Source organism: Pan troglodytes, chromosome X (genome assembly GCF_028858775.2).
Source record: "Pan troglodytes isolate AG18354 chromosome X, NHGRI_mPanTro3-v2.0_pri, whole genome shotgun sequence".
Taxonomy (NCBI): domain Eukaryota; kingdom Metazoa; phylum Chordata; class Mammalia; order Primates; family Hominidae; genus Pan; species Pan troglodytes.
Window position 1 is genome coordinate 31,697,235 of NC_072421.2, and position 23,424 is coordinate 31,720,658.

The 23,424-nt window shown below is 37.4% G+C and overlaps 1 protein-coding gene across 19 annotated transcripts in view; it reads right to left on the minus strand.

The window, feature by feature from the left end:
• Window positions 1-5,649: 5,649 nt before the first annotated feature.
• DMD (dystrophin) overlaps window positions 5,650-23,424 on the minus strand; it is a 2,616,526-nt gene continuing 2,598,751 nt past the window's right edge. For 13 of the 19 annotated variants that reach the window (XM_063804906.1, XM_063804905.1, XM_063804907.1 and 10 more), the window contains 2 exons: window positions 20,393-20,485; window positions 5,650-8,282 (listed from right to left, as the gene is read on the minus strand). In XM_063804906.1, coding sequence (XP_063660976.1) covers window positions 8,185-8,282; window positions 20,393-20,485 — 191 coding nt within the window. In that variant the 3' untranslated portion in view covers window positions 5,650-8,184. Of the gene's footprint in view, window positions 8,283-12,961; window positions 12,994-20,392; window positions 20,486-23,424 lie in introns of all 19 variants that reach the window. The other 6 variants (XM_063804910.1, XM_063804904.1, XM_063804903.1 and 3 more) reach the window with 1 other exon arrangement.

Consider the following 23,424-nt stretch of genomic DNA (forward strand, 5'->3'; position numbering starts at 1 on the left):
GTTCTGGTTAGAGATACAAATCGTGGAGTCATCATCATGCAGAAGGTATTTGTAGCCCTGAGACCGAATGAGACTACCAAGGTGGCAAGTGTAAACATAAATGAAAAGAGGTCCAAGAACTGAGCCTTAGGGCATACCAATGTTAACAGGTCGGGGATAGACTGTAAAAAATGTAAGCACATACGCATGAACATTACACATAAGCATTTTGGTGGAAGCAACCTTGAGTGAGTAAACTTTGGAGAAGCAGGCTGTTTCGACTTAGGATGGAGGAAAGAAAGGATGCTGATGTGTGGAACGTGACTGTTGCCATGAAACCTTGAACAATAAGAATGCAGCAGTGAGCTGGCTGTGGTTCAGCTACTCAGGAGGCTGAGGCAGGAGAATGGGAGGATTCCTTGAACCCAGGAGTTTGAGTTCCGCCTGGGCAACATAGTGAGACTTCGTCTCTAAATTTTTTTTTTAAAGCAGACCAACTTTTAGCAACAATGTATTGTATATTTAAAAGTAGCTAAGTGAGAACTTAAAATGTTCCCAACACATATCAATGATTAACTTAAGGTTATGGACACACCAAATACCCTGACTTGATTATTACACATTCTATGCATATAACAAAATCTCACATGTAGCCCCATAAAGATGTAAAATATTGTATATCATTTTTTAAATTTTAAAAACAATGCAGCAGTGAGTGAAGAAGGCTAGGCTCGCAGTTCCAAGCAGTTGGAAGGGACAGTCTGGCTGTAGTAAGCAGCAGGATGGAGAAAGAGGTAGAATGACTTAGGTTACTCTTTTGTTTCACAGTTCTCTCAGTGAAACAAACGGCAATGTTTTAGACCGGACTCCCTGGAAGCAGCCTTTGAGATGGAGCACTCTCTGCAGAAGGTTTACTGGGGGCAGGGGTGCTCATAACAGAGACACCTGAAGAAAGTGAGAAGGCAGGAGGGGCAGAGGAGAAGCTGAACTGTGAAGTGATTACAACTAAGACCTTGGTGGATTCCAGGCAGTGCTCCAGAGCTGGGATGGCCCTTCAGAATTGTCCCAAATTGAGGCAAGGAGACTGGGTTTTTGTTTCTCTACATCAGCCAGTATTGGCCCAGGCGATTTCCCTGTGACAGGTGGTGTTACCTTGGGCAAGGCAGTTCTCTGTTCTGACAGTTCGGGGGGTGTCCGGAGAGGGACACAGTTGTGAGCCATCAGCAGCTGATATTCCCAGAAGCGAGGGTATGGATGCACTGTCTCTGAAGACAAGAGGGGATGTGGCTGGGGTATATCTACAAGCTCAAAATGCACCAAGAGTCCAGATGTTACATTTAAATGAATGCAAATGAATGGGGATAGCTTCTTTCTCTACTGTCGAAAAATACTTTTATTTGCTGGCTTTTATCTGATGGTCAATGTTTTCAGCTAGGGTAGTATCATTAAATTACTTTAGAGAAGTGACTGGAGGGCTGGACAAAATAGGAAAAGTATGCAAGAACTAATGCCATTAAAATATCTCTAAGAGCTGGAGCTTGCCAGTTAGGGAGAGTATGAAAAGAACACAGCCTGTATTCAGGCAGTAAAGAGAATCAGCAAATTTCTACTGCTTCCCTAGGAGGCATTTGGGAATGTATTGAGGCAGGTTTGTCATCAAAATGACTGGGAGAACTACAAAGTGAGGGACAGTTGTGCATAATGAAGAATTGTCCCAACCCAAATACCAACAACACTTCTATTGAGAAACAGTGTGTTTGAAAGACATTAGGTGTACCTACTAACAAGGGCATTTTTGAGATTGAAAGGGTGCTATTGATAATGATGTCATGATGAAAGATGTAGCCATCAATGAAGCAGGCAAACTAGGACTTAGGGGAGTCCTAGTATAGGAGCTTGCAGCTACCCACACAGGTATAAAGGGGGAAATTGAACCCAGGAACACAGGGTGTGAAATCAATCGTATCTGGAAAGTACAGGCTTGGAGTCCCCCAATTGTCGTATTGACTTTAAAAAGGAATTGAGTGCTTATCCTTCTGTGGCATCAAAAGAGTTACTCAGTCCAGTCACAAATTTTTGGCTGAAAAAAATTGTCAACATGCCCAGGATGCTTAATTTTAGTATGGATAGGAATTGTTGAGCCAGTAACCTCAACTCTTGTGATGATAAAAGTATTCTCTTCGTGCAGAGTTTCCCAAATGTTTTCACGTTGTGGCACACAGATACATTTATTATCAATTGAAGGGCATCCTTGATTAACTGCAGGAGGCTGAAGGCTACAGACCTCATGTGGCCACCCTCAAAACTATGAGATTCAAAGACTTTAACACACCTGGGTCACATTTTAATATACACCTTATCAAATAAGTCTTGAAAGCCTAGGAAGTTTTAAAATGAAACAAAGAGATGGTGGAGTAAACCTAACCCTTGGTTTTAATAATTTTATGTTGAATTTAGGCATAATCTGTGTTCGTTTAAAGTGCTTAAGATGTTTGTGGCAATTTGACATATTAGCAAATTGGAGAGATGTCTTAGGTTCCAATGTAAAATGTGTAATTTTACACGTTATTTCAAAATGAATAAAAAAAGTTGGACTCAGCTCATACAGTATATGCTATTGGAATGTTTCAGAGGACTTGAGATTCACTATATTTATATGTTTGTCTCGATATATGTGAGTTAGGTATGGTGGAGGTGCTGTTGGTTGGCGTTGGTCTTCCCTGTGAGATATTAGATAGGCTTGAAAATAAAGCACATTAAGTGTATAAATACAGCTTAGAACGAAAAAATTCAGACTACTCAACGTGGCTAAGTCTGCTCACTAAAAGTGACTGTTCTTACTTCATACAAATTGTCTACATTTATATATCTAAAAATAAAATTTCTAAGTTGAACCTAAAGATTTATGAAAAATTAGGTTTTAAAATGTATACCAAGTGGAGAAACCTGGCAGACACCACCTTTACCAAATGATCAGTGTTAACAGCACCAAGAATGGGAATATGCCTCCTGGTATCACATGCTGAGGACACATCATTGTTTGTGTAGTATTCCTGACAAAAATGCATACCCTGAATCTAAACCATGAGAACACATCAGACAAACCCAAATTGATGCACATCCTACAAAGTAACTGTCTTGTACTCTTAAAAATGTCAAGGTCTTTGAAGACAGAGAAAGGCAGAGACACTGTTCCAGATCAAAGGTGATTAAAGAGATATGACAACTAAATGTCATGAAATCATGAATTAGAGTCCAGACTAGGGAAATATATATAATGATGAAAGACATCATTGGCACAATTGACAATATTTGGTTGAATATGGACTGTGGAGTAGATGATAGCTATATATAATTTTTTTATTTTGATAATTGTACTATGGTTATACAAGAGACTGTCCTAGATATTAGGAAATGTACACGATGTATTTAAATGTAAGGAGGCATGATGTCTACAACTTATTCTTAAAATGGTTCAGGAAAAACTATCATCTATTCATTGAGAGAACGATAAAGTAAATGAAGCAAAATGTAAACAATTCATTAACCTGGGTAAAGGGTATATGTGGGTTCTTTCTTTGTACTGTTCCTGCAATTTTTCTTTTGTTTCAGTTTTTCTTGTTTGAATTATTTCAAAATAAAGTTATGGAAGAGCTAAAATCCTGAATGTATATAAAATACACACATGTACATACACACATATGTATGTACAGATAACATTTAAACCTCAAGTTACTGTAGATAACCTTTTCTGTACACAGAAGCTACTCTCAAACATCCCCAAACTTTACACATTCACACAATATTGTTTATTATGGAATGTTGGGCATGCTGCCACTCTTGTGTTGTCAGCTAAGTCCATGAGATCACAGTACACTGACGTGCAAGGGGCACTGAAGAACATATTTATAGTTCCTACTCCAATGGCTTTGCTACTGTGGGAAAGAATTTGATTTGTGTCCTTCCTACACTTAATTTGAAGGCCAAGTCTTTGCAAGTGCGCCAGTGCCTGCCTTTGTATTCATTCCACCATTAGAGCATTACAAATTCAGGGAAATCCCATCGCAGCTCTACAGAACACATCCATTAGTCTTGGTGCTTTCTCCCAAACACACATTTTGCTCGCCGGTGCATAATCTGTGCCAGCTCGATTCATTTTAATTTTTAACTGAATTAATTCTGTCTCTTCTAGTGTGTGCCAAGTATGGAATGGAAAACCAAATGCCCTCCTCAGAGTCATCCACACACAGTTGTCTTAGACGTGGTGAAGTATTGAAGATTCCTCAGTTACCTCCTTAAGTAAGTGTCACCAAAACAGCCAGTCTGGGTGTTTCAAACAAAGGTAGGTTCGGGTAATGGTGGGAAGGATAAATGATTTGTTTATTTAAATAGGATGAAAATTTTTCTTGGTATGTGTGGATGTCAAGGGAAGTGTTTCAATGTGGTGGTCACTTAGGTCAGCATCATCACCCTACTTTCAAAAAATTAGCAAGTGATTGATTGATTCACAGCAGAGATGCCACATCTACTAACATCATTTCTAATGAGATGGATCATCTCCTATTATTTCCAAAATCACTAGGATAGGCTGCACCTAGTGGACTTATGTTATTCCTTTGGCTCACCAGCATCTGAACACTGTTGGGGGAACCCCCCCCCATTCCATGAACCTTGGGAATAGGTAAAGATGATAGCCTCTCCCTAAGAAGTGCTGACATTGCTACCCACTTTCTCAGCTTCCTTTGCAGCTAGGGCAAGAAACAGAGCAGGGCAGGGGCAAAGGAGAGGTTCTCCCCATGGTGGTGGTTGACTATGGTAAGGGATTCTTCCTCAGAACCAGTTGTGAGACGACATCATTTTAGGTGTCTCTTTCTTACTACTCATGCATCCTCTTAGATGGTGACATTAAGAATAGAAGTGATATGAAATTCTCTTGAGAAGCAAAGTATGAACTGCAAACTGACTTAATTAATATACTTGTCATTATTAAAACAAAAAACACAACAAACAAACACCACTATGACTATCATCAATCATCAATCACTGCACAAAATGTATCATCTCCCAGTCTACCAATGCTTACCCCCTTTGATCCAGCAATCTCACTTCTAGGAAGTATCCCACAGATATGTTTGTTTATGCACAAATGAAATGATGTAATGAGAAATGTGCAATATTGTTTGTTATAGCAAAAGACTGACAACAGACTACATATCCCACCAAAGGGAACTGCTTAAATAAAATATCCTATGAACATATAATGAAATATTATACAGCTATAAAAAAGAATGAGAAAGCATTTTATATATTTAAATGAAAAGATTTCTTGAGTGAGTCCATATTTAAATTTAAACTAACAAACAAGTAAGGTGCATAACTGGGTGCAGAGAATGCTATATCCTATGAAATAATAGGAAAAAAATAGGAACATATATATTATTTTAACTGCTTATATAATAATAAAGACCCTCTGGAAGACTAAATAAGAAATTAATAATGTCTACTCATAGAGCAATGAGGATGATTGATACGGGGGAAGGGCTAGTTAGGAGTGTTTTCACTGTCTTTCTGGATTATAGTTTTTTACTCATATGCATGTATTACCTATTTAAAAAGTAAGTAACAACTAAATTAAATTAAAATAAAAACAAAGTACTGCAGTCCAGTCAATACTTTTTTGTAACATAACTGCGTGCTTTATTGAGATACACAGTAAAGCAGTACTATAATACAATAGTAAGGCATATATTTGGTGAAGTCTGATATGTTGTGAAAATGCAGTAAAACTGAAGTTAAAAAAAATAATAATTAGTAAATGTTACAGTGTTGGTGTTAAAACACAATATATTATGATACTCAAGTAAGAACTCAGTACCTGAAAACAATGACAAAACATGCCATGTGATGTTTATGCTTCAGTTACATTGATTATGATTTACAATTTAATACTTGGTGGTTATAAAGAACACAACACGAAATAATGTCCAAATTAATTATGCTTAAAATGCAGCAATAAAGCTCTCAATTTTTGTTCAAATATTATCACAGACTCACTCCAGAGCTAATGTGTCTAAAAGAAAAACAAAAAGATTAAAACAAAATTATTTATGCACTCTATTTACCTCTGATTTTAGAATGAAACTTAAACTTCTTAGTAGGATGTAAAGTAACCCCTTGTTTTAAATCTTAGTTTTAAAAATCCTTGGGTAAAGAAAAGGTCCAGCGTCACATAAAGGAAAGAAATGCAAGACAAAAACCAAATCTTCATGTAATTTGGTAATTTGTTACCTTAGAGCTTTGGGTTTTCTTTTGAAAATTATGAAGGAAAAAGAATTATAAAGGAAAAAGAAAATAACGCAATGGACAAGTGGTGAAGCTGTGAACTCAGGTGTGCACAATTATCAGGAACACCCCAAAACCAAAGTGAGGTAGAAATAGCATGAGAAGCCGTGTTTGATGTTAATTAATTAATTATTAATAAAATAATGGACAAAACCCACTCTCCAAAAGCTAATTACACTTGATGTCAGAGGTAACAGATTTGCGAAATTATAGGTCACACGGTGATATCATCTATTGAATGAACGATTTAAAAATCAAAGAGAAATAAAATGGCATGAAAGAGTAAAGCTTTTTCCTACCAGTCCTTAGGTTTTCCTCTTGAGCTTTTCTCCTCTTTTTGAGCAATTTTTGTTTGTTTATATATTTAACCTGTCTAATCCACCAAGAAAGGTTTGGAGTAGCTTTGTTACTTTTGTAACATTTGAATCAATTTGCCTTCTTACTTACAAACCTGTGTGGAACTACTCGCAGAGAAATGCAAAGGATGGAAACACAGTTCATGGGCTTCTGGGTTGATACTTGTCAGTATCACAAACGTGATGGGGCTACTGTCTTACACCTTTTCCCAAAGTTTGTTTATTTTAAATTATGTCTTGTGGCATTTAAAAACTCATCCCACATGGGAAAATAAATCTAAAAAAGCAACAAAAACAAAACCACCCACTTCCTTTTGACTGTGAGAAGAGGGCATAATAAGTTAGTTGTAATTACAGTTATGAACAATCATCCAATCCTTCACTTAAAGAGTGGCCTACTCCTTCACAGGGATGGGCTGGGAATCCATAGCCCTCCAGCCCTATCATCGTCCTGCTACTGCTTGGGAGTTAGTTAAAAGTACCTTCTGATGTTCACAAGGTCGGAATACCTTCTGATTGATTTCCACTGAAGCATCATTAAATCTAAATCGTGGCATTGCTAGCAGCAGGAAGCTGAATGTATCAATCAATCACTCAACCAACCGATTACTCTGATATAATAAGTCCTGTGTATTCATTCACATGTTCCCTTTAAAAAAAAATCCAATACTTTCGTTGTCAGTGGAAAGTTTAAAATGAGAAACATCTGGAGCTGTAGACAATGTTTTAGTGTGGTAGTTTCCTCCTGGCTTCCGGCTCCGGGAAAAATCCATTCTAGACCAAGCAGGTAAGCCTGGATGACTAGAAGTAATTTGTTTCTATTAGGATGTGACATGAACATTTAAAAAATGGAAAAAGTCTATAGAAATTCGTATCTATTTATCTATATAACTATAGTATTTATATACTTATAGACATATAGATATATGAAATGAAAACTCAAGCCTGCCCCACTCAGCTGACAGTTCTCAAATGAGCAGTGTGTAGTAGTCATTTGGTGTGGTGGTAGAGGAAGTCCTATCTTTAATATGCAAAAAAAGAAAAAGCCATGAATTTCATATGGATATCACGCCAAAAGGATGCAAAACAATGCGCTGCCTCAAAGTTTTGTGTGTGTGTGTGTATGTATGTGTGTGTGTTTGTTTTTTAGGGGTTTTTATAAACAACTTTTTTTATAAAGCACACTTTAGTTTACAATCTTTCTTTATAACTGTTATAAATTTTTAAACAACCCAAAATGCGTTCCATATAAAGAAATGGCAAGTTATTTAGCTATCAAGATTTTACATGTAGTTTTCTTATAACTTTTTTGTACAATTGCATAGACGTGTAAAACCTGCCATTGTTAACAAAACAATAACAGACTTAGAAACTACTGAAATCTACAGTATAATACCACTACCCTTCACAAAAATATAGATTTATTTCTTGTAAACTCTTACTGTCTAATCCTCTTTGTTGTATGAATATTATAAAAACCATGCAGGAATCAGGAGTTGTAAAACATTTATTCTGCTCCTTCTTCATCTGTCATGACTGATACTAAGGACTCCATCGCTCTGCCCAAATCATCTGCCATGTGGAAAAGACTTCCTACATTGTGTCCTGGAAAACAAAGAGAAAGACAGACTTTACAAAAGGTGCAGATAGATAGATAGCATCACTCTGTTTCTTTGCCATTTGGGAAATCATTCCCCATTTCTGGGTGAAGACAACACAGAAGCTGCATCGAGGGTATACACAACAAGGCTTGATTTTTCACCAGTTTCCAGGAAGAAGCAAAGCCTTATTAATGAAGCCATTACACGTTGTTTGTTAGTATCAGCTTAATGTTGGATCAGGCTACTGGTGTTTAAATGGAAAAATGTCAAGCTACATTCATGTTCCAAATGTAAATATATATCAAAAGAATTCCATAGATAAGCACAAGATTTCTATCAGAACAGGAATATTCCATGATGGGATACATCTTTTCCACCTTGGCTATGAGTGATTGATTACTTACTCTCTACTTGTATTAACGAACATTTTTTACTATCAATCAAACCACCATCACCAGCACCCAACCATCGTCACCATTATCACTGCCACCATCACCGCCCCACCAACTTTTCATTTCAAAGCTGTTTCAGGCTGTTGGCTTGCTTCTGAGGCTATGGTGGAGGTGGCTATTTTCTCTCTGCTTTTACTTGGGTTGAAAAATAATAAACTCTTGAATTGACCTTTTGGTGCACTATTAACATTTGAATTAGACATTTGAATTAGGAAACCTCAGAATACAAATTGCTTTACATTCCAAATTACTCTAGACCCTAATTATAAGGTGACCCACATGTATTGTATGCATTTGGGTATTTTGTGAATCCATCTTAGCGCTCCTCCTAAATGAGGGTTAACTATCACAATAGCCTTTTACTAATAATGCAGCATGACCTAGCACGAATCTCCCAGCACGGAGAAAAAGAACAGCACAATGTCCCTGGGTACTTTGTAGCAAAATTCAGATTTAGAGTAAGATAATCTGAGACATACTTTATGGCTTGCCTTTTCGTCTATGTCCCATAGTTTTATATGGCTAATTTTAATTATTGCACATTGGTGTAAATCCTTCCACTATTCAAGTATTGTCTTTGGAACTGAAATGCTTTACTAGGCTATTACTACCTTGCCACGTATCAACTTTACAGATTCCCATAATAATTGTTAAAAATCCCAATAAAAATTAAAGATAGCCCAATAAAAATTAAAGCTATAGACTAGGGAGAGTATTTTGTTTTAATATTTATTTCAAGAGATATAGCTTCTCTACAAAATGAAGCGGATTCACGGGCAGGCACTTAAACAGTGATGGCACCAGATCAACTGAAGACTTATTAAAAGTTTAATGTCATTCAGGCATTTCTATTAAGGTGACCAAGTTTGTATATCTTTTTGTGCTTTATTAGTGCAAAGAATTTCATGGAGTATTAATTATATTTTAGAAAATCACTTTAGATTTTGGCTGAGACTGCAAGTATAAAAATTTTTTAACAAAGCATATGCACTATTCATAAAGTGGGCCAATAGTTTGGCAGCCCTCAGTGAAGAACTGAAATCATTTTTGGCTTTCTGTGCCATAAAAACCACAGGAAGACGACACAGTGGGGCCTTTGCTGCTCCTTAGAGCTCAGAGTGCAAATATATAACTGCTGCTATCAAGTTGGAGGGCTTCCCCTGTATCTATTTTTGGCTGTCCAGCAACCCTGGGAAATCTGCATAATTATTCATGCATAAATTGAAAATAGATGGACTAACTGCAAATTTTTAATTACTAGCGATCTTTACGGTTAACAAAATCAGTAAAAACAAAGTCCAGGACCTTTACAACATGGTGCCTGAATGTAATTCGAAGTATTTCTCATGGCCCACATGTGACTATAGTATGTAGTCCACCTAGTAGCTAGAAAACATATTACAAAACATCAACGAAAAGGGGAGAAAACTCATTTTTTTTCCTGTCAGCTTATCGATAATCACAAAGTGTCTTTCTTTTTAGGCTGTGTGCTAGGGGATGTAGATGGCAGTTCAAAATATAATAAAACAAATAAATGCATTTATGGATTATATAGCCAAGTGGTGCTTCTCTTCCTTGAAATGGTGTTCAGTTACTAACTGGAAGGAAAATTCTTGAGTCTCTCAAGAAGCATAAGTTCTGGGGGTATCTGCTATTTAAAAATTTGCCAGGGAAAACAGGTTCATTATTCTTAATGTGCCATGCACACTCCGACAAAAAGTTGGGTGGCCTTTAACCGGTTTACACTGCTGCATTTTCACAAATGACCTTGTGGCCATCTTTGTGCTATAAAAATAAAGAACTTTTAGAGTCACCTCATCATCTATATTATGCCTTTGGTTACTTCACTAAATACCTGCTTTACCAGAATAAATAATTCTAATTTCTTTCCATGGAGTTTTTCATTAGATCCAGAAAAAAGAAGTCAATCTCTTTTTACAAACTACTGCCCTAAAGAATCATACTTTAATCCATTGGAGGGGTAAGACTGCACTGTGACATGACTATAGAAAGTAGATTTGTATCCTAGTTCTATTATCCATGTGTATAAGGCAGAGCATTCGGGAGGTCATTAATGTTACCTGACAGATTTTTCTAAAGTCAAAATTACAATCTCATACTATGAAGTATGAGAGGTACTGAAAAGCAGCCAGGATTCAGGCATTTGCAATCACCTTCAGGCACAAGGTGACAGAAAACTATGTCTATAGAAGGTATTAATTTAATCCATTCTTAAGGATTATTGAACACAAAGGCACTATGCCTTGAACATTAGGGCAGTTGTATGTTTTTCAAGTTGGCGCTAACTGCAACACATTTAGTCTCACACGCCACCACTGCCTGAGGGAATTGTTTTCCACAGCGATTGGAATTGAGACTTTCTGGCAAAGATCCAAGACCTCAATAGCAATCTGGTGCTCTATTTTTTAAAAATACAATTCCCAAATAAATTGTTAGCATTCAGTTGTTCAAAGGAAAGCCGGAATACTACAGTGAAATTTGCTTATCTTTTCTTCTCTATAATTTAATCTCTGAAAAAAATCTGGTTTACGTACATTTGGGATATTTTCATAGCATTAAAAAAGGTCATTATTGTTTTGATTCTTTGGCTTCTGGAAACTTGTCTGAACACCATACACCTCAGGTAGTCAAGTCTGCAAATGCCTATATAACTTCAATTACATGTGCTAGCCTTTTCTGAAATTCATTTGTGAGTGAAACATGTTTAAGGTGGTCAAAATTATGGTGCATTTTTCTACAAAAAGTTAAAATGAATAAATTTTAAGGGGCACTTACCATAAGAATGAACCCAAGAAGTCTCACATACGAAGTACATGAACCAGGCAAACCGTCAGGGGCATTCAATGCTTCACCAAGTCAGGTTTCCTCAATTTCTCCTCCCAGCCTACCATTCCCTCCCTGGCCCCACTGCCCAAAGCCTTGGAAGGAGGCACTGGCACAGACACACTGAAGAATCATTAAATTGATTAGACTTGTATGGCATGATGTTGGCAGAGTTTTCATTACGACTCCTGTGTTTAAATGAATCAGTGGTCTCTCCAGTCCATCCTGTTGCTAAGGAATCCAGAATCTTCTCATTTAAGAAGGACTCTCCACCCATCCAGCCTGTCTCCCAGAACACTGTCATCCCATGGGAGAGCTTTCCTTCTCTCCTCCTTCAGATTAAATTCTTGGTAAAGACAACCTTGATTTTACTTGGGCTGTCAGTTAACACTTTGTCATCCAACAGTCACTCAATTAGGTAATTCGATATTCAGACAATATTCCTGGTGGAATAGGAGTAAGAAGCATCTTTCACCGTAAAACCTGAAACCACATTCAGTGATAAGACTGCACCCTATCCCTTTCAACCCATAAATAGGCATTTTAAAAAACTTTCAAAACTCCAATATTTAATTTTTTAATCGAATTGGTTATTGTTCTGTGTGGCTTCAAATACCAAATAAAAAAGATCATCTTCTGAAGGGTACGTTGAGATGATGTAAGCCTTTCAAATGAGAGTTAAGAGTGTGGGTCTGGAGCCAGACTGCCTGGATCCAAATCCTTGGCTCTGTCACCTGGGACACACTGCTTACTCTCTCATTGACTCAGTCTCCTTATCTGTAAAACGGGGTTAATAAGAGTACCTACCTCACAGGTTTGTCATGAAGATGACATGATGAAAAAGATGGCAAGTGCTGAGAACAATGCTTGGCACACAGTAAGTGCTCAAAAAATGTTCGCTAAAATGGGAGAGAAAGAGCGTAGGAACCAAGAAAAAAGGAAACAAAAGCAAAATGAAGTCATCCCAGAAGAATAAAAACTAAGGGCGCTGGCAGAAAATGCTAAGGTCCTGGAAGTGGAAGAAAGCTTTATGACTCATCAGTTATGTTCAAGGCTAAATTTATTTTGAAGATTTTGTTAGTGTTGCAAATGGCAACAGATGATGAACGGCAGGATTCCAACCTAGGGACTACAAAGGATTGCCATTTTAAAGAGATTCTTGCTCCCCAACCCCAGTCTTGTCGTCATGGTGATGACAACGGCAATGAACATTTGAGGAATGTTCCTCATGAGCTGCAAGTGGAGAGGTGACTACCATCCTTACATGATGACATGATGTGTAATACACACATGCACGTGCACACACACAATTCTTACACAAACGCCAAACATAAAAAGCAGGATGAGACAGACAGAAGCCATGGCCGTGAGCCTGAATCTCACTAACCTCTCTCATTGGCTTTCCAGGGGTATTTCTTCCTTTAATAATAGAGAGAGGAAGAGGCAGAGATATCAGAAAGGGAAAAAAACATGCATAAATATACAATTTCATACCAATTTGCTTCTTTTACCAAACAAATGTTGAGATGACCATTTATTCTCTGCTGGAAAAAAAAAAAACAGAAACAAAAAACCCAAAAGACACATCTAGTCAAATAACCTTTACATACACTTAAGATCAGTGTAAACAGATAACATGATCCAGAAGACGTCATTTGTAAAATCCATAGAGTTCACGCATTAAACTGGATGAAAACTGGCACAGAATAGAAATCTGACAAATTTGGCATTGTTTTGAAGGACAACTCAAACTTAATGTTAAAAAAATCTCAGAATCTCTTCACTCTTGACAATCAGCACATTGAAACATAAACAGTAGTTGACTCTGTGTGCCCAAAGTCTGCACATCAAATGCAAGGTAGAACCCGACATAGAGGCTGGACTCCATCCTCTTGGGAGAATTTGTTCTATCTGATAGAAGCTGAGCATTTCCATGATGAAATTGGAGGCATTTGAGAAAACAGAAAGAACAGATGAGGGGAAGAGGTAAGTCCCAGTAATGGGCAAGCCACAGAGCCAGATCCAGGAATGAGCTTTCAACTTCCTCCCCAATTCAGCAAATATCAGGAGCCTTACGAGGCAATGGCTAAAGACCCACTGGCCTTGATTCATAGATTCCTACATCTGTATGCATTTATTTGTATTTCAAAAGTAGACTCTGATGAGAAAGTGTTCTATGATAAGTCATAATTGGACAGAAAAGTAGGGACTTCTGTCCATACATGTCAATAGCCTGTCTTGGGCATGCAATTTCCTTTAAAATCTTGGTTTTCAAACTGTTTTAACTATAGCAATGGGACATCTCCTAAAACAATCTTATATGGAATTCCAATATTTTGAGCAGTTCAAAGCAGAGCTGTGAGAGATCCTGTACAGCATCTCCCTTTCCCCTCCACCCATCATTCTCAGTGGCTCCAAGAAGACTAAAAACTCCCTGAAACAATTTGAGAACTACTAGTCTGGAATGAAGAGGTATGGATCTACGACACCAATAGAAACCTTTCAAAACTCCCTCAAGGTTAGGGTTCAAAACTTCTAGTATACATTTAAGGATAGTTTCTAAGTTTTTCTTCCCTCTCTCCTTCTCTTTCTTCCCTCCCTTTCTCCTTCTCTCCCTTCTTCTCTTCCTTCTGAATTTCCTACATGACTCAGCGATTTCTTAGGAGTATCAGATTTTCAGCTTGACCACATAAGGGCCAGGTATTTAAGATGCTCCTCAAGCCAGGGAAAAGAGGGAGAAAAATGGGTACTAGCTCCTCAGCTGTGGGTGTCACTAGTGGGAGATCCATACCAAATGATGTTCCCATCATTTGGGGAGGAGAACATCATTCTCTCCTTGATGGCTGAAATCCCAGTATGAATTACTCACCCCTTCTTTTTGATTCCTTTAGCAAGGTTTTTTTAAAAAAGTATCTTTATGTTTCATAATACTGTCTGGTGGCAGAATTAATTCTCTTCCCCTGTAAGACTATAAGCCTCTTGAGGACGGGGTCCACATGTTGCTCATCCACCTCTCTATGCCCAACGCCCTGTACTGTATATACACACTTTTGGTATTTGATAAATACTGGCTGAAGTGAATTGGTAAAGTAGTAGTTGGGTCATGACCAAGAGGAGTCCTTCTGTGTTATAAGTAACTTGCCCTTCACTGGCACACTTCAGTTTGGATGCCAAAGGTGGGTAATTTGTTTCGGCATGTAACTTTGGTCTACTTTTGAAACTTGAGATCTTTAGGAAGGACAGTGTTGTTAGAAAGCCATGTGATTTAGAATGTAATTATGGTTATGTACTTCAGAATGTAACGATGATTCTTTGAATGCTTAATGATACATATCTTTAGTAATTCTACACTAAGCCATATTCAGAACTCAGTTATCAATTATTTCTTAATATGTAGCAGCAAATGACTTGTGTTATGTTCCAGATCCTTCTTCAGAAACCGTATTTTATGAAAATGGACCTCCCAGAGCCAAGCTAACTCTAATCTCTTCTAAAATCCTCCCTCATCACTTGGGTCCCCACGTACTCATTAACACATTACAAAAGGAAGGTCCTTTTTTTCACTTTAGAAAAAGTTAAAAACAAATGATATTTTCTACTGTAAAAGGACTAGTTCTACGCTGACAAAACAGAGGCTACTTGATTACAACATTTTTAAAAGTTCTTGACTGATAAAGTTTCAGATATGTTTTATTTTCTAAACAAACATTTTTTTTTTTTGGAAATGAGTTTCTGTAGACCTTCAGTTACAGTGTCCATCTGGCAATGTGATGTGTTGTCAGGAAATGAATCAAGACAAAAGGGAAGTGTGCTGGGGCAGTCCTGAGTCTAAATAAAGGGCTTGGTCAGGTCCCGAGAAGTCTAATTTCCTCGGGCAGTATAAAATTGACATTATTGATTGTAATTCATTATTTTAGAGTTGGAATTGCAGGACAGTACTGTTTCTGGGTGCTTTTAGCCTCTTTTATATTAATTCACTGACTATTTAAAATACTTAAGGAAGAATAAGTCCCTTTTTAGGATTTCTGTTATAAGTCAAAAAAATTCAAATGGCCACACTTGCAGGCTCTTTGGTGAATATGAATATAAATCTATAAATCAATTCAATTTCAGCTCAATAATCTTGTTCAGCTGAAAGTTGATCAGCACAGAAGCCTGTGACTCTATACATGTAATGAGTCAGAATGGACAACAAAATAATAGTGTAAAGCAGGGATTGGCAAATTTTCCCCATAAAGGGCCAGATAGTAAATATTTCAGGCTTTGCAAGCCCACAGTCTCTGTACCAGCTATTCAGCAATGCTGCAACTACTCTGCTCTGGTAATGAGAAAGCAACTACAGGCAACATGTAAATGAATGGGTATGGCTGTGTTCCAATAAAACTTTATAAAAACAGGTATTGGGCCAGATTTGGCATTTGGGCTGTATGTAGTTTGCTAGTCCTGGATTAAAGGGATAACTGCTCAAATCCTTTGTGGGAGCATATAGGAAACAGAATGGTGCCTGAAAAAGGGCACACCATATTTCTATCTGCCTTTGTTCTTTATGTTGCTCTTCCATAAAAGAACCACAGAATAAGATTTTAATTTTAAAAGACGGTAGGTTTTACAAAGCTGTTGGGTTGGTAATTTAGGGGTATTTGATAGAATGTATGTGGGCTTATTTGAGAGGGGATGGTATGAAAAAAAGAGGATGGCATGGGCTGGTGGAGATAATGTGGCACAGGTCAGTAGGCAAGAGATTGTACAGGTAGCAGAAAGAGTAGCACTGCTAACTGCTTTCTGGATTGTTTTACTGCATTAAGAGCTTATCTTGGCTCCTATTATTCATTCATCTATATAAAGTGGTACCACATTTTAGAGAGCCTAATACCATACTACTGACTAGGAGAGCGTTTCTTTCATCAATGCACATACATATAAAAATATCTTTGTTAGTCTGCTAAATGATCAGAGACTTATGGACAAATCACTTAATGGGGTTATTTTTTAAATTACGTTTGTTTATTATACCCATGTAGTTTTCCTATAGAATGGCAGAGCTTTAGAGAGTACCTTATAGTAAAGTAGATAATGACTTATTACACTATAATTCAATTTCTACACATATACTTACAGAGGAAGAGATTAGAGATAGACAGATTAGATAGAAATTGGCTAATATTCAGCGTTTAAATATACACTGAGCCACTCAAATCTCCCAAGTATTTGTGAACAACTAAGTATATCTAGAGACCAACCAGAAAGATATAATCACAAAGCTGAATGTTTACACATTCATATCTTGAATATGCTCCTGCTTATATTGCCTATTATGCAGGATACTGTTGGCCATCGGTTTATCACTAAATGGAGAAGCATGCCACTCATTTATTAATTTTGATAACAGTTTAGCAAAGCCATTAAGATAAGATTAGAAGCCTAACTTAACTTGCTGAATGGCCATAAATAAGGCACTTGACTTTTCTTGGCTTCCAGGTACTCTTTGTGAAAATAAAAGATAAAGGTTAGCTGACACCTTCAGGACCAACTCTGTGGCAAGGGGCAACAGAAAAGTTGTAAATTTGAGGTACACAATAGCTTACCTATCTATATACTTTATGTTTATGAAGAGCATAAGTTTTTTAAAAACGGCTTTTCCTCTGTGGGCAATTATCTAGCAGGGTTAAGTAAACCACGCGGTGGTATTTAATAGCACATTTCCACTAAATGTCAGACCTCTGGCTCTCACATCTGTTTTGAGTTACTCAAACAGCTGTCCAAAACAGCTGTAGCAACCATGAACTTTGTTTTTTGTAACACAACAATGAGAACATGGATGGTAGTGTTAGAATAAAACTATAAAGGTCTCTGAGACATTAGCAACGTCTTGGCAGAAACTTCCACGGCAAAAATCTCAAAATTTAAATTTTTTTGAAAGATAATTCAACCAGGCAAGAAAAACTGAGATCACATAGATTAGTATTTTTAAACCACTGGTTCAGAAAATCCATTTAGTGGGTTGCAACCAGCATTTTGTTTTTAAATAAATAAAATAGAAAAACAGCATGCACCGTATGTAGTATGGAAGGCATCACTTGATGAAACTTTTGTTTCTGATCTTTGTATGCATATGAGACTGTAAATGTGTGTGTGTACATATGGTGGGTGTATATATACATGTGTGTACATAAACACATGTATAATTTATTTTATATCTTTACCCCAGTTTGTGATGTAAAATGTTTCTCTGATATGGATAACCATCAAAACAGAGTCAGAAATCACTGTCCTGGATGTCAAAAGTGTTAAAATGACCTTTCAAGGCTCTTCCATTTGAAAGACTTTGTAATCCCAAGATGTTAAGATTCTCAAGAATTTCTGCTTAATATCAGCTGAACACATCTACCAACTGGTAAGATGTTCCCGCCAAACTTGACGGTATATGTGTGTGTACACACACATATGCCATTTTTCAAAAATAAAAAAAAAAAGTGCTTTTAGTTGGAAAGAAAGCATCCAAAAACCACTTTTTTGAGTGCATCAATAATTAGCCTAATTTTTACAATAATGAAACTTTTTATCCACTTGAATTTGGGGAGAAAAAGGCCTGTAAGAAAGCCTGAGTTAGCTGAAAGTAGCAAAACGTGAGGAAATGCCAAGATCATGGTATTACAGAATGATAGGCCAGATTTTCCAATACCTTAGCTACTCTCTTGTGTTTTTTGTGTATTTCATTGCTTTGTTTTTTAAGAATGTGAATTTATTTTCTCAGGCCACAAGGGTACCACTGAGTAAGCAGGAACTTAAGTTAGTGGACTTGGTATCGGACAAGGCTTCCTTCTCCCACATTTGAGAACTTAAATCAGCACTTAAGGCCCGAAATTCTTCCGTAAGCACTAATTTAGTAAACACTATCCAGGTGGCCTGAATTGAGTTTCCCAAGTTTCCATACAAGTAAGTAAATCAACATCAGAGATACTGACTGCTAAATACCATATCAGAGGAGGTATATTTCTTGTCTTCCAGGAAGCTTCTACACCCATGTGGTATCTAGCTTTAAGGACTCTAAAAGCGGGACACAGGGAGATGGTGCAAAGGATTTCACCTTACAGCTAATTAGGGTGGACCAGAAACTCAGGTACAAAAAGGAGTCTAGGAAGTCAAGGCTGCCTATGAAGAAGCAGAGTCATGAGCCTTGCTGTAGCTTCTTCTCTACTAACCTCTTGTTTAGATGTGGAAGAAATGGCCAGGGTGCCAATAGGGCAGCCACCAACTTTCCAGAGCAGGTAAGCAAGCTACCAGTTCAAGGGGCCAGGATCATACAGATCAATGACTGTACTGTGATTTGAATTTCTTTGGAGTTCTGTATCTGCAATTGACCATAAGTACCTTGAAGGCAAGGTATTTGTCATTTCTTCTTTCCATCCCTACTACCTCCACTGGTACATAGTAGGTGCTAGTAAAAGCAAGCAGGACAAAGTAATGAGGAGACACGTGAAAGCACTTGATTCTGTCAAGCCTGTGTATGATCTTCTCATTATGAATTATGACATCTAGAAGAAGGAGATACCTAAGATAGTCAGAATGGGGATGCGGGTGGCGGTGGGGGATGTGGAGGTGGGTGGAAGACAGATAAGATTTTTATCTGTTAAAATCAACACTTCAGTGGCGCTCAGCAGTGAAAAGATGGCTGGTGCAGACATTTAAAATTAGCTTCCCCTGACGGTTCCTTAGCAACGCTCTACCAGAACATTATTGCTTTTAATGTGCACTGCACAACGTTTACTTGCACATCAAATAGCTAGGAAATGGCCATTGTTAACTGACACTGAACAAAAAGATAGGAAAAACACACTACTCAATACACCCTCCTCATTGCCCTTATGGAGAGGAACAAACAGCCCAGATTTCCTGCTGCCCGTCCCTCCCAGGCTACCCATTAGAGGTGCCAATCACTGGCCACAAAGCCTTGTGTTTTCTCCCTTTTGTTTCTCTAGGCTTTTCTTCTATTTGATCACAGGTGACTGCCACCATCCTTTTTATTCGTTGAAGGAAGGCGAGAGAGTGACTTTGTTTTATGTGAGGGCAATAGACCAAATAAATGCCCCCAGAAACGAACAGTAGCAGCAAAATATCATCTTGGATGAAGCAAGACATCTGAAGCTCATGCAAGCCAGTGGGAAAATTCTGCAGGGTAAAATGCTGTTTTTGTATGGGGGTAAAATACGCAAGGCCAAAGTGATGAAGAAAAAGAAAAATATTAATGTCTTTCTTTGCTAAGCCTGTATTTCCTCTATCGAAGTAAAAAATAACCAACTACTCTATGAAGATTTAATTGTCCCTATATTTAAATGATGGAGTAAGATACAATTTTTAAATATAAAGGGCATCAGATGGCAAGTCAGAATCTCTACCACTACCAATCAGTAGGCATGTTCTAGGCCTTGCTGTAGCACGTAGTAGCCATATGTCCCTGGCAAAGGCACTATCAGAGCATTAATTTCCTCATCTGTAAAAGTCACATAATAATTGCTCTTCAGTAAAGGGCACCTCATAATTAACTCTTCAGACTAATGTGTGAAGCAAGTAAAATACTTGACAAATAGAGGGTGGTATTCTTATTTTTGGAAACATGTTGACCTCACGGGTATTTGAATTCAGAGTTCTCTAAACCACAAATTCACACTTAAAAATCAAATCTTTTCACCATGGACCCAAATTGCCATTCTGATACTGCGTGTTGGCTTCCATATGGAAAATACACACACCAGTTGGGTAGGGAAGCAAGTGGCCTGATCCCAGCAAATCTGAGTCCCTTCTAGGTATTGGAGCTTACCTCTTGAACTAGGGAAGGAGTTGTTGAGTTGCTCCATCACCTCCTCTAACCCTGTGCTTGTGTCCTGGGGAGGACTGAGAAGATCTTCCTCACCTTAATAAAAGCAAAAACAAATAATGGAAAATTACATTTATAGAAAACAGATATTAAAGGGCCATGATTACATTTTTAACACAATTATAAATTCATTTCTCTTGCTCATAAATAACAAAGAAAACCCTCAAGCTTAATAATGAGGAAGTAATTCTTTAAAGGGAAGAAGAATTCCATACAGTAGTTTATCTATATCATTACCCTTGGAGAAAAAAAAACTGTATATCTTTTTTTTTTTTTTTGAGATGGAGTCTTGCTCTGTCACCCAGGCTGGAGTGCAGTGGCACGATCTTGGCTCACTGCAACCTCCGCCTCCCAGGTTCAAACGATTCTTCTGCCTCAGCCTCCCGAGTAGCTGGGACTACAGGCATGTGCCACCACGTCCAGTTAATTTTTGTATTTTTAGTAGAGACAGGGTTTCACCATATTGGCCAGGCTGGTCTCGAACTCCTGACCTCATGATCTGCCCACCTCAGCCTCCCAAAGTGCTGGGATTACAGGCGTGAGCCAACACGCCCAGCCTACTGCGTATCTTTTTAAAAGTTGACTAGTTACTTGAAATGTGCCCCGCACATAGAAATGATAAATACATGAGATAATGAATACTCTAAATACCCTGACTTGATCATTACACATTCTGTGTATGCAACAAAATATCAAATGCACTCCACAAATATGTACAAATATTATACTTCAGTAACAAACAGGCTGGGTGCGGTCGCTCATGCCTGTAATCCCAGCCCTTTGGGAAGCCGAGGTGGGAGGATTGTTTGCTGCCAGGAATTTGAGAGCAGCTTGGGCAACATAGTGAGACCCTGTCTCTATTTAAAAAAAAAACAACAAAAAAACAAAAAATAAATTTAAAAGTTAAAAAGAATTAAAAAAAAAGTCAATTGAAAAAGGTAAAACTGACAAACTCTCTTTTGTGCCCCATTAACAAATGTGAAACTTTGTTCTATGTAATAAAATAAGTATTACTGCACACTTGCAGTGCTGTCTCCTCAACACAAAAGAATAAGAATTGAACACTTTGCAGTCACTTCATGAAGGTAAGAAGGGAGTTGAGACACTGAGGTCTTTTTTTCACTCTTTGTTTTGACATTTAACCAAAAATACAAACGAAACTCAAGTACCTTTACACTCCAATGTAATAGAAATAAAACTAGTATATATCCTATATAGGTAATGAAATATGAATATTCTAAAAACTGTAGATATGGCATATATTGGAGAGTTATGGTCCTTTCCTCTGTTACTTGGGACTACTTTATCATAATTATGTTTTGGGTTTTATAAAGAAGACATTACAAAAATTTTGACTGTTTATGTGAGGAGAGAATGATGATCTGGAAGCAAAGAAACCTATGGATGGATGATATTCACTGGGAATGGAAATCTCCTTGTAGATTTCGTGAATCTGTGTCTGTATTGTTTGTTCATGTGTTAAAGAAATACACTTCAAACAGCACTTGCAAGTTAAAGGGAAATTTCTTAGGTGCAAACAAAATTAAACTTTGAAACTAATTTTTCATAATATACAATCTTCCAATAGTGAAAATAACCTCTATTCAAGCTCTGTTTGTTTTGCACATTGTCACTTCCATCTAAAACAAGACCTTCCTTTAGCAAGTCAACCATAATGAACTTAATTAGGGACAACCTCAGGTTTACATCTGACTTGGAACTGCTTCGGAAGCCAGTGACTAAATGACTTAAATATGCTTCTCATTTCCTTTGGTCTATGCCACTTGGATTTTCATGTTTGATTATAATCCTGCATTTACTCCTTTTTTTTTTTTTTAACAGCAGAAGCTAAAAGAATCATTGCCAATGCTAACCATTAAGACAAAATCATATTCTAGGTGGATGTGAGGCTTCATATTTTTATTAGAATGGAGGGATAAGAACGTAAGGTAGATAAAAAGCCTCAGACTACATGAGTCTCCTGGTAACATACCACAGGAAACCTCTTTGCAATATTAACTACAGGAAATGGGTGCTGAAGAATTAAGGTCACAAAGCAGAAAAGGAATAGTTACAAACTCTTTCTCTCTTCTCTTTCTCTCTCTCTTCCTCCCCCCTCACACACATGCACTATTTGCTTAAGTTTATGCCTTTAGAAAAAGAAGTGAAATTCACTATTTTTAGTTTCATTTTTCTTGTGGTTTTAAACTACCATTATCTGGTGAAGATGAAATGAATGAAATACTACCAAGAGGATCAAGATCCTGACAACTGCAGGGCTGATTACATCTCTCTGTTTCATTACTGATGCAAATTTTTGCTGAACTGGGAAACATGAGGCATTTTTAATGGCAGTAAGTCCACTTTAGTGACAGTATGCCTTAGTGAATAAATCAGAACCAAGAGAACATCATGGACGACGCTCATGAACATCGATGTTAATATTTCTGACAGTTTAATTACATCATATTGGAGCTCTAGGAACTCAACTGTACTGTGTTAAAATTCAGGTACAGTTCAATGAAGTGACTGGCATTCCTGTTCCTGAATTATTTCAAAGATCAAATTATAAAGTATAAACCTAATGATGTCAGCCAAGTTTATCTTTTCAGATAAACTCTCTGTGAGTCTTTAATATGAGTGTCCAAGTATAATACAAATGTAAAATTGGCTTATTTGCTTTAATGGAAAACTTTTAAGGCAGTGATAATTGTATCCATTCAGACATTTTTTTGAGTGCCTATTACATTCTAGGTAGTATAAAAACAAGTAGAGTATAATCTTGTTTTCTTCTTTTCTCAATATTTTCATGATTTCTCAAGATGGTTTTAACTCATTGCTTTTTTTTTTCTTTTTCTTTTTTTTGAGATGGAGTCTTGCTGTGTCACCCAGGCTGGAGTGCAGTGGTGGAATCTCGGCTAGCTGCAACCTCTGCCTTCCGGGTTCAAGCGATTCTCCTGCCCCAGCCTCCTGAG